Source organism: Loxodonta africana, chromosome 8 (assembly GCF_030014295.1).
Source record: "Loxodonta africana isolate mLoxAfr1 chromosome 8, mLoxAfr1.hap2, whole genome shotgun sequence".
NCBI classification, from domain to species: Eukaryota; Metazoa; Chordata; class Mammalia; order Proboscidea; family Elephantidae; genus Loxodonta; species Loxodonta africana.
In genome coordinates this window covers 112,528,129-112,542,224 of record NC_087349.1, presented here as the reverse complement: position 1 = coordinate 112,542,224, position 14,096 = coordinate 112,528,129, and the positions used below count along the sequence as shown (strand labels likewise).

General features: G+C 42.4%; 1 protein-coding gene across 1 annotated transcript in view; it reads right to left on the bottom strand.

Annotated features, from left to right (window-relative positions):
- Window positions 1–543: 543 nt before the first annotated feature.
- The window catches only part of DDC (dopa decarboxylase), an 81,617-nt gene continuing 68,064 nt past the window's right edge, over window positions 544–14,096 (bottom strand). Inside the window, exons 11-14 of the mRNA XM_003407138.4 lie at window positions 11,911–12,009; window positions 9,179–9,280; window positions 3,335–3,552; window positions 544–1,672 (exon numbers count right to left, since the gene is read on the bottom strand). Coding sequence (XP_003407186.2) covers window positions 3,352–3,552; window positions 9,179–9,280; window positions 11,911–12,009 — 402 coding nt within the window. The 3' untranslated portion in view covers window positions 544–1,672; window positions 3,335–3,351. The remainder of the gene's footprint in view (window positions 1,673–3,334; window positions 3,553–9,178; window positions 9,281–11,910; window positions 12,010–14,096) is intronic.

Sequence of the window (14,096 nt, the reverse complement as noted above, 5' to 3'; positions counted from 1 at the left end):
TGGTAGGATTAACTGCCACAAGTTACCTGGAAATGAACAGGAAGTTAGATAAGCTTTTCTTTCTGCTGGGCCTATGTCTAACCAACGGAGCTAATATCTTGGGATCTCCACCAAAAATATCCGACATATTGAGTGAGAGAAACTCTGCAGTCACTGAGCTAACTTCCTGCCTTCCGTCTATGCAAATCTCCAAGCAGCATTCATACTGTCGCCTGCCTTGAACTTAGGTCTCAGTCATCTTCTCAAAGTTCACTTATGGATGGAGCTGCTCCAAATCAGCCAAGGGCCATTGGTTACTTTGGTGGCTCATCTTGGAGGCTTTGTGGCAATCTTAACTCAAGGGCACACTCAGCTCTAAAAAAATCCCCCCATTGTGAAATGTAAGCACCCCAGCCTCAACTCAATGATCTGAGTGCTCAACCCTCCACTGCTCCTAACAGTTACGGTGCCAGTAGATCCTAATGCCCATCCCATAACCTAACACCATGAAACAAGCCAGGTCTGGTTCATGGATGGGTAGAGGACAAACAACCTAACCAAAGACAGATGGTATCTGATACATTTTCAGATTTCTGAAAAACAGAAAACAATTTAATTACATTAACACAGACATCAGCAGTCTTTGAAATTCAAATATACCTATTCACAACCAAGGACCCTTTCTGAAAGTGCTTTTGATAATTACAGAGTTTCCAAGAGACAGGAGCTAATCTTGTGGTTCAAAAAAGATGTTGCTAGGAGTAAAAATGATTCAAATAAAGACTGGGAAATAATTTGAGTAAATACTGTGCACTTACTGGCATTTATATATACAGGAACACTCTTCATTTGTTTATTCATTATAATACCATCAAAACCCATTGCTATCAAGTTGACTTCAACTCATAGAGACTCTATAGGGCAGATGAATTTATCAGAGGAGGAAACCAAGACCCAGGAAGTCAGAGAATCTCTTCTCGTTACAGTGGTAGAACTGGGTCTTGTACGTGGACCCAGGATATATCTTGGTTCTGGATTTGTTTGCTTAGAACTTGGAGTCATCTTTAAGTAAAACGTGTGTGTTGTTAATGCATCCAGAATGGTCCCTGACATGTACTAAGCACTCAATAAGTATTTGTTGAATGAATGAATGCCGTATAGAAAATCCAAGGATGCCATATCTTTGGCTATTTTAAAAGAAGTCTATATTGAAGTCATCAATTTGGAACAATGCAGAACAAGCTTATTACCAGACACAATTACTGTTGCACCTCAAATTGTTTATTAAGCTTTGAACCACATTACAAAAGACAATGTTAAAAACTACAGATATAATCTCATATTATCGTAGATTGCCCAGGAAAATCTTTCAATAAACCTTTACCCACCACCACTAATGACTGCAAGAGCAGGAAAATCTATGATTTCTTAGTCAACAAAAATCACAGCCAAATACTGAATATAAGCTGTAACCACTGAGATTAATTTTTAATATAATTTTTAATATATTATATATATAGCAGATGATATTTCTTTGTTGATGAGAGACTGAATAGATAGAATCATAAGCTTCTGGATAACTTTGGAGAGAGACTGGTGAGGTGAAATACAGGTGCCATTCCAGGAAGCCAGGATGATATTTATCTTCTTTTCATTCGAGTTTTCAGACATATTTCTTTTCCACTTTTGGTCTCTACAGGGGAAAAAACAAAAATGAATTGGCTATATTCAAAAGAAGTAAACAGTTTTGTATGCTGTTTATTTAAGTACAAATAAGGTATTTGTATATAACATTTCTCCAGTAAAATGGTGGCAAGAGTGAAACATAAGAGTTTGAACTGAAAGAAGTATGTTTTTATTGCAGTTCGGACTTGTCTAATGACAAATTTTGTCAACATCAACCAGAATCACTGCCTAATTTTCTACCCTCTGTAAAATATCTCAAAACTATGACCACATGGATATATCATAACCTAAAATAAGCACATGTAACACCAAAATATTAAGATTTTTCATTGCTTTAATCGATCTGGCCAAGACAACATACATCCATTATAATTAACTATTAACAATCGTATCTGTTATGGATTGAACTGTGTCCCCCAAAATAATATGTGTTAGAATCCTCAGACACTTAGGTTCTACCTCCCCATATGCTATGATAGACAGGCAGTGAGAAAATGAAGAGGAAGGGAGTTAAAGAGAAGCAGAAGTTGAGGGAGGTGATCACAGAGACACATCTACCAAACCACCAGACCCAACCCCAACCAAACCTGTCACGGTTGAGTTGATTCCGACTCAGCGACCCTATAGGACAGAGTAGAACTGTCCCATGGGGTTTCAAAGGAGCACCTGGTGGATTCGAACTGCCGACCTTTTGGTTAGCTGCCTTAGCTCTTAACCACTGTGCCACCAGGGTTTCCACCATCCTCCCAAAAACGAGACCAAAAGAAAGAAAAAGAAACATAAGGAGGTAGACAAACTTCTGTAAAATGATGCTCTTAAGATAATCTAATGCAAAGGCTTTTAAGGTTGATTTTACTTTTACAGATTTAAGTTTAAACATCCTCCCTTTGCGAAACTGTTTATTTACAATAGTTTCCTTATGCGTTAACAGCATGCTGTCTTCAGCTTTTCTGTAATTGCTACAGGGTAAATCCCTCACAATTACAAAAAGGCCAGTAGTCTAAACGTTTCCTTTCTCTAAACCATAAATAATTTGGTCCTTCCTGAACATATATTATCGGTCACATTATATTCACTTTGTACTGTTTTCATTTATCTAAAGTTGCCATTTTAACATATGGTTGTGATGGTAGTAAGTTACCTCAATAAATGCTGCTTGAAAAGCCTGAGGGAGGAATTAAAGAGATACGTCATTGTCAAAAACCAGTTGCTGTTGAGTCAATTCCAACTCGTGGCAACCCCACAAGTGTCAGAGCAGGACTGTCCTTCACAGGGTTTTCAATGGCTGATTTTTCAGAAGTAGATCGCCAGGCCTTTCTTACAAGGCACCCCTGGGTGGAGTGGAACTTTCAACCTTTGTGTTAGCAGCTGAGTGTGTTAACTGTTCACACTACCCAGGGACTCCAATATGACTGACAGTTTCACGGAAAAGAATAAAAAGTAAAACTCTGTCTTAGTTTTTAAAAAATTATTGTAACTCATCATCTGTTGTACATCTCCAGACTGAACATCATATAGTTTGCTTCCTCGTTTCCCAGTGGAGAAAATGCAGTCCCAGCAGCGTTACCTGGGAGAGATGGGACAGGAGCCAGGGGCTTGATTTAGGGGCCAATGTTCTTGCCTCTAGACTAGAACACAGGTGGCAACCAGCTAAGGCAAGGACACTCACCTGCCGCTGTCGTGCGTTTACTCTTTCCCTGATTGCAGGAGCTGGGTTGCCAGCTCTCTGATGTGCTTCCAGGCGTGCTGGATGTGGGCAGACTCCACCGAGCGAGAGCAGATGGCGAAACGCAGCACAAACTTGTCCCTGAGGTGACATGGGACCAAGTGGATTTTTTTGGCATTGTTGATCTTTTCCAGAAGAGCTTCATTCAGTTTGTTGGACCCCTGAGGTGATTGAAAGAGAGGAGCTATGGTCAGGTCTCCGGGGACTCAAATATTCAATTCACAAGTGGTAAGGCAAGTGTTTGGCTATACTACCATGTATCGTGAAAGAAGCCAAACTTACCATTTGCCTTTCATTTACAATATTAAAAAATTCAACTAAATAATAGTAAACCAAAAACAAGAAAAGAAAACCACATCAGTCGCCATGGAGTTGATTCTGACTCATGGCGACCCCATTTGCTTCTGAGTAGAACTGTGCTCCATAGGGCTTTCGTGGCTGTGACCTTTTGGAGGCTCCCTGAGTGGCACAAACAGTTTGTGCTCGACTGCTAACCTAGAGGTTGCAGCTCGAACCCACTCAGCGGTGCCGTGGAAGGAAAGTCCTGGCAATCTGTTTCTGAAAAGATTATAGCCAAGAAAACACCATGGGGCACTTCTACTCTAAAGCACATGGGGTCACCATGAGTCAGAATCAACACCGTGGCAACTGAGTTGGTTTTTTGTTTGGACCTTACAGAAGTAGGTCACTAGGCCTTTCTTCCAAGGCATCTCTGGGTGGTTTGAAGCCTCCAAACTTTCAGGAGCACTTTACAGTTTGCACAACTCAGGGACTCCTTACAGTTTGCACAACTCAGGGACCCTAAAAGAGGGCACCTCTCCCTACAAGACAACTTCTTCGTGCCCAGTGGACTGTCAAAAGATGACCCTTCCATGGCTCAATTTTTCTTTTTTTTTAAAGAAGGTTCCTGGATATATTATTAAAAGTTGATGAGCTTAAATAACAGAACTGGGGTTCCTAATGGCACCATGAAGGAATCTCTAAATGCTCACTCAAACATACAGAAGAAAGTCCCAACAGCATAGAAAATGAAGCCAAATAGTCAACCTATTGCTAGAATCTGGGAAGAACTTCCCCTCACTTCAGGGCAAGGGGCTGTTGGTGGCTCACACACACCGTCCCTTGAAGAGAGCGGCCCACCAGGCTAGGGCAGAGAGGAGAGGCCCTGGACCCTCCCGCTGACTGGTCTAGAGATGAAATGTGTTGAATGGAAAATGGGAAGCTGTTCCATTCTGCCTGGGTACTGCTTTCCACGGCAACCAGGCTGTTGCCTGACCAACCCTTCTCTCAGCTTCTCTGGGTCTTCTTTCTCTTCCCATGCAGGGACCCTTCTATGAGCCTTATGGTGAAAGTTCCAGGGGGCTGACAGTGGGCGTACATCCTAGGTGGCTGGTTTGGGGTTGTGCTCTTGCTCCGTCTTAAGAAGCAGGAACAACAGGTGGTAAGAGAAGAGACTAATTTTATCCAGCAGAACCACGCCAGATGACTGGACACTGGACAGTGGCCTTGGACCTCTGCAAACCTAACTATCCCATTGTGCAAACTGAGCGGGAATCTTACTGGTGCCCAAGTGGACAGTGAATGGGGCCAAAGGCAATTCAGAAACTCTTGGCATACACCAGGTCTGGAAAAATTCTGTCCTATCCAAGGGTGAGGATAGAGAAAAAGAAATCATGAGAACAATATTTTGCCAAAAAGTCTCAACAGAAGAGCAAGCATCTGAAAAGTATGCAGTGCAAAAAATAAAAGCAAATTATTTAGGAAACTTTTCTTCCCATTTTCAAATAGATTGGAGAAGATACGACTTCCACTAAATAGAAGCAGGAAGCCACACAGAGAAAACAGTCTGAGATGGAACAACAACAACAATGATAAAAATTACCTGAGTGAACAAAGGAGGAGACCTACCAAGGACTGGCCGAGACAAGGACAGAGTGAAAGGAAACCAGTTACGCAATAGGACCGTTATATCTGCTTTGTTGTTATTAGGTGTCATCGAGTCGGTTCCAGCTCATAGTGATCTGTATGTACAACAGACCGAAACACTGCCCAGTCCTGTGCAGTCCTCACAATTGTTGCTATGTTTGAGCCCACTGTTGCAGCCATTGTGTCAATCCATCTCATTGAGGGTCTTCTTCTTTTTCGATGACTCTGTATTTCATCAAGCATGATATCCTTCTTGAGGGATTGGTTCCTCCTGATAACATGTCCAAAGTATGTGAGACAAAGTCTCATCATCCTTGCTTTCAAGGAGCACTCTGGCTTTACTTCTTCCAAGACAGACTTGTTTCTTTTTCTGGCCATCCATGGTATATTCGATATTCTTTGCCAACACCATAATTAAAAAAAAAAAAAAAAATTCTTCTTCGGTCTTCCTTACTTATCGCCCAGCTTTCACATGCATATTAGGCGATTGAAAATACCATGGCTTGAGTCAGGTGCACCTTAGTCCTCAAAGTGACATCTTTGCTTTTCAACACTTGAAAGAGGTCTTTTGCAGCAGATCTTCCCAACACAATACGTTGTTTTATTACTTGACTGTTCCTTCTATGGGTGTTGATTATGGATCCAAGTTAAATGAAAATGCTTGATAATTACAATCTTTTCTTCATTTATCATGATTTGCTTTTGGTTCAGTTGTGAAGATTTTTGTTTCCTTTATGTTGAGGTACAATCCATACTGAAAGCTGTAGTCTTTGATCTTCATCAGTAAGTGCTTCAAGTCCTCTTCACCTGCAGTAAGCAAAGTTGTGTCATCTGCATAACACAAGCTGTTAATGAGTCTTCCTCCAATCCTGATGCCATGTTCTTCTTTATATAGCTGAGCTTCTCCAAATATTTGCTCAGCACACAGATTAAATAAATATGGCAAAAGGATACAACCCTGATGCATGCCTTTCCTGATTTTAAACAACACAGCATACCTTTGTCCTGTTCTAACGACTGCCTCGTGGTCTAAGTACAGGTTCCTCATGAGCACAACTAAGTGTTCCAGAATTCCCATTCTTCACAACGTTATCCATAATTTGTTAGGATACACATAGTGGAATGCCTTTTCATAGTCAATAAAACACAGGTAAATATCTTTCTGGTATTCTCTGCTTGCAGCCAAGACCCATCTGATATCAGCAATGATATCCCTTGCTCCACATCCTCTTCTGAATCTGGCTTGAATTTCTGGCAGTTTCCAGTCAATGTACTGCTGCAGCCGTTTTTGAATGATCTTCAGCAAAATTTTACTTGCATGTGATATTAATGATATTGTTTAATAATTTCTGCATTCTGTTAGACCACCTTTCTTTGAAATTGGCATAAATGTGGATCTCTTCTGGTCGGTTAGCCAGGTAGCTGTCTTCTAAAATTCTTGGCACAGATGTGTGAGCACCTGTAGTGCTCAACTGAGTGCTCAATACCAATTGAGATGTTTCAGTTCCTTGAAACTTCTCAGTTGGTATTCCGTCAATTCCTGGATCCTTGTTTTCTGCCAATGCCTTTAGCACAGCTTGGACTTATTCCTTCAGTACCATTGGTTCTTGATCATGTGTTAGTTCCTGACATGGTTGAACATCAACCAATTCTTTTTGGTATACTGACTGTGTATATTCCTTCCATCGTCTTTTGGTACTTCCTGTGTCTTTCAGTATTTTGCCCATAGAACCCTTGAAAATTACAACTCAAGTCTTGAATTTTTTCTTCAGAACTTTCAGCTTGAGAAATGCTGACAATGTTCTTCCCTTTTGGTTTTCTATCTTCAGATCTTTGCGTATGTCATTATAATACTTGGTGTTCTTGAGCTGCCCTTAGAAATCTTCTGTTCAGCACTTTTACTTCATCATTTCTTTCTTTTGCTTTAACTACTTGATGTTCAAGAGCCAAGTTTCAGAGTCTCTTCTAACATCCATTTTGGCTTTTTCTTTTTTTCCTGTCTTTTTAATGACCTCTTGCTTTCTTCATGTATGATGTCCTTGATGCCATCCCAAAGCTTGTCTGGTCTTCGGTCATCATCTATTCTACATCTCCAGACTGAACATCATATAGTTTGCTTCCTCGTTTTCCAGTGAAGAACGGGAATTCCAGAACACTTAATTGTGCTCATGAGGATCCTGTACATAGATCAAGAGACAGTCATTCAAACAGAACAAGGAGATACTGCGTAGTTTAAAGTCAGGAAAGCTGTGTTTCAGGGTTGTATCCTTTCACCATACCTATTCAATGTGTGTGCTGAGCAAATAATCCAAGAAGCTGGAGTATATGAAGAAGGAAGTGACATCAGGATTGGAGGAAGACTCATTAACAACCTGCATTACGCAGATGACCATGAAGAGGATTTGAAGCAGTTAATGATGAAGGTCAAAGTCCACAGCCTTCATTATTGATTACACCTCAACATAAAGGATGTCATTTTACCTGGATCCATAATCAATACCCATGGAAGCAGCAGTCAAAAAATCAAAAGATGCATTGCACTAAGCAAATCTGCTGCAAAAGACCTCTTCAAAGCAAAGATGTCACCTTGAAGACTAAGGTGTGCCTGACCCAAACCATGGTGTTTTTAATCGCCTCATATGGATGTGAAAGCTGGACAATGACATAAGGAAGACTGAAGAAGAACTGATGCCTTTGGTAGACTGAAGAAGAACTGATGCCTTTGAATTATGGTGTTAGTGAAGAATATTAAATATACCACGAACTGCCAAAAAAAAAAAAAAAAAACAAACAAATCTGTCTTGGAAGAAGTACAGCCAGAATGCTCCTTTGAAGCAAAGATGGAGAGAGTATGTCTCACGTACTTTGGACATGTTATCAGGAGCAGTCAGTTCCTGGAGAAGGACATCATGCTTGGTAAAGTAGTGGGTCATGGAAAAGAGGAAGACCCTCAACAAGATGGACTGACACAGTGGCTGCAACAATGGGCTGAAGCATAGCAACGATTTTGAGGGTGGCGCAGAACCGGGTAGTGTTTTGTTTTGTTGTACATATGATCACTGTGTGTCAGAACTGACCTGACAGCACCTAACAACAACAATAAATTGCAAGAATAAAATAAAAGCCTTAATTTTGAAGATATTCTGCTAAGTAAAAAGAAGCCAGTTGTAAAAGACCACTTACTGTATGATTCCACTTAAATGGAAAGGGGAGATTTTGCTGATTGAAAGCTACATGAACAGCAGTCAGAGCAAGTCTCTCAGCCAGCCTCAGATACAAGGTAGGTTAATAAGGGAGGGTGTGTGCAGCATATGCTAGAGCCTTCGAGAAGCACGGTCATCATTCTCCATACAGACTGCTACTGCCCTGACCCATCCAGGTCACACGGAGAACATGCCAAACATCAGGCAGCAAACAAAAGCGTGTTACAGACCAGCACTTCTCACACTCCTGTGAGCACGCATGTAACCTGGAGGTCTTCTTCAAATGCAGATATTCTGTGGGCCTGAGATCTGCATTTCTAACCAGCGCCCAGATAGTGCTGATGCTGCTGGTCCAAGTAGACACTGGGATTAGCCAGGCTGTACACAGCTGCAGGCATCAGGGGAGCTGCAGTGGCAGGGATATACGGGATGGAACTGGGGATGGACAAAATGGCGAGAACCCTAGGGCCAAACAGCCGCACAAGCCAGAAATCTGCGGTTCTGTAGAGGAGGTGTGTGCGGAGGATGGGATGAAGCGAGTCAGGCCTCTGGGTCAGGCTAAGAAATGAGGCTTTATGCGGTGGAAGTAATGAATGATACTGTCCCCTTCTGTCACGTTCAGAGAAGATGAAGCAGAAGAAAATAGACAGAAACGTACCTTCAGCCGAAAACAGACCAGCCCCAGGGTGACTTCGGCACAGATCTCAAAGCGGGGATCCTGGCGGACCAGAGACTCAAACTCGCGAGAGAGCTGGACGTGCTTGAGAGAGAAACAGGGAAATCTGTTTGAGTTTCTCATTGCTAATCATTCAGAAAGGAACCACCTAGGACACCTTATCAGACTGCACATCTCTAATTCATTTAAGTGCTTTCAGCAACTTCCGTCAATCTTTATGTCACCCACTCACAGCTCTCCCCTCAGTCACATGAGAAATAGTCTAGTGTTTTCAGAAGGACAGCAACCCTCATTTTCTTCCATGAATGGGACTATTTATATGCCATCAAAGCAATCTCTTACGATTTTAGAAGAAACATTCTAGAATTAAGCATGCTAGAAAAGAGATCATAGCTAACCTGTACTGAGTATTTACTGTGTACTAGCAGCATGCCGAATACTTCACTGACTGGTACATAATCCACACAATAACCCCAGAAAATAGATGATACCAGGATTATACCCATGGGTAGATAAGGAAACTGAGGACCAGAGAGGTTATGGCTAGGACTTGGCTGAGCTGAGATTCTAACGCAGCTGCTTGACTCCAAAGTGACACACAGTTCAGCGGTTGTTATGCTGCAGTGTTTGCCACTGAAAGATGGGCTTCGTGTCGGTCACCATCACACTCAAGAGCTGTGTTCCTTTCATTGAATACAGCACCCTCCTTGAACTTGCAGATGTTTCGAGAACTCAGAAGCTCATTAAGATAGTATATGATCTGAGGAAAGCAAGCTGTCTGTGGGCTAGGAGCACGTCGTCTCCCTCATCCTAAACATAGGCATCCAGCATGGAATATCTGAGATGGAGTACTGCTGCTGTGAGGGAGAAAGAGTTGTGGCTGAAACCCCTTTTTAAATGAGCAGTTTACAGTTGAATCAGTAGAGGGCGCCAAAGACTTTGGAGCCTGTAGGTGAGTCCCCGAGGCTGGTTTCTGAAAAAGCTACACACCAGCCTAGGAACTGGAGTCAGAATCAGCAGGAGGGCAAAGGGTTTGGGGTTTTTTGTTTTGTTTTCTTGTACTCTCCTACTAAGGCAGGACTGGGCTACACTCTAGGCGCAGCATACTTTTATTTTTAGTTAATATTTTTTTTAATACTAATGTAATTTAATGTAAATGTACATGTAACATGTATACATGTCACTATGAGTCAGAATCGACTCGACGGCACTGGGATGGGTATACATGTAACAAAACATTTGCCATATTAACATTTGTTACATGAACAGTTTAGTGACTTTAATTACGTTCATCTTGTTGGTCAACCATCACCACTGTCCGTTTCCCAATTTTCCCATTACCCTTAGCAGAAGCTCAGTGTCTCCTAAGCGGTGAGTCCCCCTTTCTCCCTCCCTCCTACCCACCCAAGTACCCATCTTTGGTCTCTAAACTCTTGCTTATTCTAGATATTTCATATAATTGGGACCATAAAATGTTCGTCCTTTTGTGTCCCACTTATTTCACTCAGCATGATGTTTTCAAGGTTCTCTGTGCTGTAGTTTGTATGAGGCAATATAACCACACCTAATTGCCCAGAGCTTAAACATGTAGTCATCATGGAGAAATAAGTCACTTGTTTTTTGCCTTCTTCCTCCAAAGAAGCTGAATGCATGCTAATTATAATGTTCTCAAATGGTCAGAGGGGTGTATTTTGCTCATAAATTAACACATACACTTCTTTCCAAGTTCTTTATCCTAGAGAGATTCTCACAGTGCTTTACAGCTTCCTCAAGTTTCCTTACAGCAAACTTTTAAGGTAGAGAAATAACAGTTTCTGGCATCTGGTAGGCCCTCACCTCCCGTTTCACAGAGGAGGAGCTAGAGGCATTCAGCCCCTGCCCAGAGCTGCACAGCGGGTTAAGCAGCTCTACCAGGACTTAAAATGAAGGCCTTGCTGTGTTACTGTCACTAGAACTGGAACCACAGCTGTGCCCCATTCCTGTGAATCCTGTGGACTTCTATTCATCACGAAGAGGCCACAATTTACAAAGTACATGGGACTGGGAAGGAGGCCTTCCGTGGCTGGCCAAATGTGTACGCCTCGGGCAAGCCCTGGCCCATGGTCAAGCCTTAGCCTCCTAGGAGTGGGGCTGGACTAGACCAGTGGTTCTCAGTCGTTAGCATGCTTCACAGCTGCCTGGGTGGCTTACTAAAGCAGAGATCGCTGGGCCTCACCATCACCAACTGGTGCAGTAGGTCTGGGTGGGGCCTGATGATTGGCATTTCTTACTAGCTCCTAGGTGATGCTGATGCTGCTGGTTCTGGACCACTCTTTGAGAATTACTGGACTAGATGACATCTAAAACCCCACACGTGCCTCCAGCCCCACTCTGCAGTTCTTCTAGTCTGGTATTTTTCTTGAGAAGAAAAAAATTAATATGTTCCCACTGTTGCCATTGTTGAATGTACCTCACCGTTGGCTACATGTGGCTGAAGTAAAATCTACATGATGTATTTACTTTGCAAGTCTTTCTGGAACTGATAACTTGTTGTCTTAATGGAAGTGCCTTAGAAGATCCAGTCATCAGACCATTTTATAAATATCCTAATTACAATAAGACAAACTGTCATCTGGTTCCTTTAGAATATTTGACTATTAACAAATCTTAATTCACTTTTAAAGTCCGCTAGACCTCCAAAACATTGCTCAGATACATAATAAAAACAATGTCACCTTGCGGATGTAGGCCTGAAGTCCTTTGACGCCGTATGTCCTAAAAACGAACCACATTTTCAAGGAGCGAAATCTTCGGCCCAGTGGTAGTTGCCAGTGCTGAAATAAAAACACAAATCAGTGTATCAGTGAGAAATTTATTAAAAATTGGTTTCCTTTTTGACTCATTGCTTCACCTATTTCTCCTGGAAGCAGTTAATTCCTTGAAGGTCATTCCCTCAGGTTGCCAGGACTCATGCTGGATGGCAAAACCCACCATGGTATAAGCAGGTCCAACACCAACAGAAGCTCCAAAATCAATGAGGACAGAATGGGGACTGTTGACCTGAAAGGCACTTATGTTCACTGTATTCACCCGACAGCTGTTTACTGAGTGCATCCTAGGGCCAGGCCCTCTCTTAGACTTGGGGGTACCACAGTGAGCACACACAGAAGATGGGGTCCTGCCCCCTGGTGTCCCAGCACCGTTTTCTAGAGTAATACTCTTCCTTCCTCTTTTGTTCCCTGGACTCCTCCCTGCAGAAGAGAACTAAGAGACTGGCTCCTCACTGGGTGCAGGGAGATGTGATGACAGTGAAGTAGGACCCCCAGCATGGGACCTCAGAGCATCTGCCACATGGCACTGATGAGCGCCTTACAGTTCACTCAAAGTTTCAATCTTCACCACGTGTCAGGGGCATGCTCCCCCTCAAAAGCAGTGAGTTTTTTAATAATGGAAATCAATAGGGGCCAGGCTACTTGTAGTGCTTAGCCTCTGCCTAGGCACCTGTCGCTTCAAAACAACAGGTGGGCTACAGTGGCGTCACTAGGTTTGGCGTCACCCGGTGCAGTAACTCATGGTGTTACCCCCCTCAATGCTAATTACCACAATATTGTAGCTAAAAGACCAGAAAACTTGACAAAATCTGCGACTATAAAAACGCTGGCAGCAATGCAGTCGACAGCGTGTGCTCATAGAGTGTGCAGATGAAACCACTTGATTAGAAATGTCCTTGTAATTGGGTAACAATGACGCTCTGACCAGAGAGCATTAGAAGGTTCAAAAAGTAAATTAACATAGAGTTTTAGCCTTGTAGTTATATTGATACATGTAAGCCGGGCTTATGAAAATTTTGTTGCTGTTATAACTAACTACAGGGATATTTTTATTAAAAAAAATAATAAATTTCTGCTAAAACATCACACAAAAATTTTATAGACAGTCATTTTGGTGTCACCACTCAGGGTCACGTGGTGTGGTCTGCACCCCTGCACACCCTTAGTGATGCCACCAGTGGGCTACACAAAAGTTGTCCACATACTGCCTACGACTCATAAGCTGCCAGAGTGTGATTCCTGGAACTTCGTTATCACGAAGTATAACAAGTGGTGTAAGGAGAAGCCAGAACATCAGAAGACCAGCCAAAGAATTGGGACATTTTCCCTTAACATAGAAACAGCCATCAGAGGGGAGATACATGTTTCATATCTGTTTCAGAAAGACAGCTTACAGCGGTGTGGATACTGGGCCATCACTGAGCATATGATTTTGGGTACTTCTGTCTCCCCCACTGGCCGGGAGTCCAGGAGGTAGATGTGGCACCTTGCTTATTTCTGAGTACCTGGACAGGGCAGGCACACGCTCTCCCCATCTGACAGGGCTGGGGGTGGCTAACAGACAGAGTAGGATGAAGAAGAGTTGGGTTGGAGAATTCAAGAGCACTGAAGAAGGGAAGGATTCCTACTGGCACAGAAAGGGCTTCAGGAGAAAAAAATAAAAGACTGGGAAAGCCAAAGGCAAACTCTGTCAACTGTCAATACCGTAGAAGCTATCTGAGAAGAGCATGTTTCCTGAGCTGCTCAAGGCAGGCATAGCTGAGGTGGCTCTTGTCTTTGGGCAATAAAACATAAACCAACATCGTTGCAGATAGCACAGGAGGCTTTTTAAAGATGGTGCCAGATTTATTAAAAAGGAGTTCAATTCCTAGACAACTTGTTAGTCAATATGAAGTTTTTAGCAGAATCTGTATTATCGGATGTGAGTTTTACATGGAGTCAATTTTTCCTAATGATATCTGAGTTATGAAGGAGCAAAATTTAATGAAGAATACAAGATATGAAGTTGTCATGTCCTTGGACCGAATTACCCCACTCTAGGTCTTATACACCAGGAAATCATCCTACCGTTTCCTTCAGGAGGTCAGTAT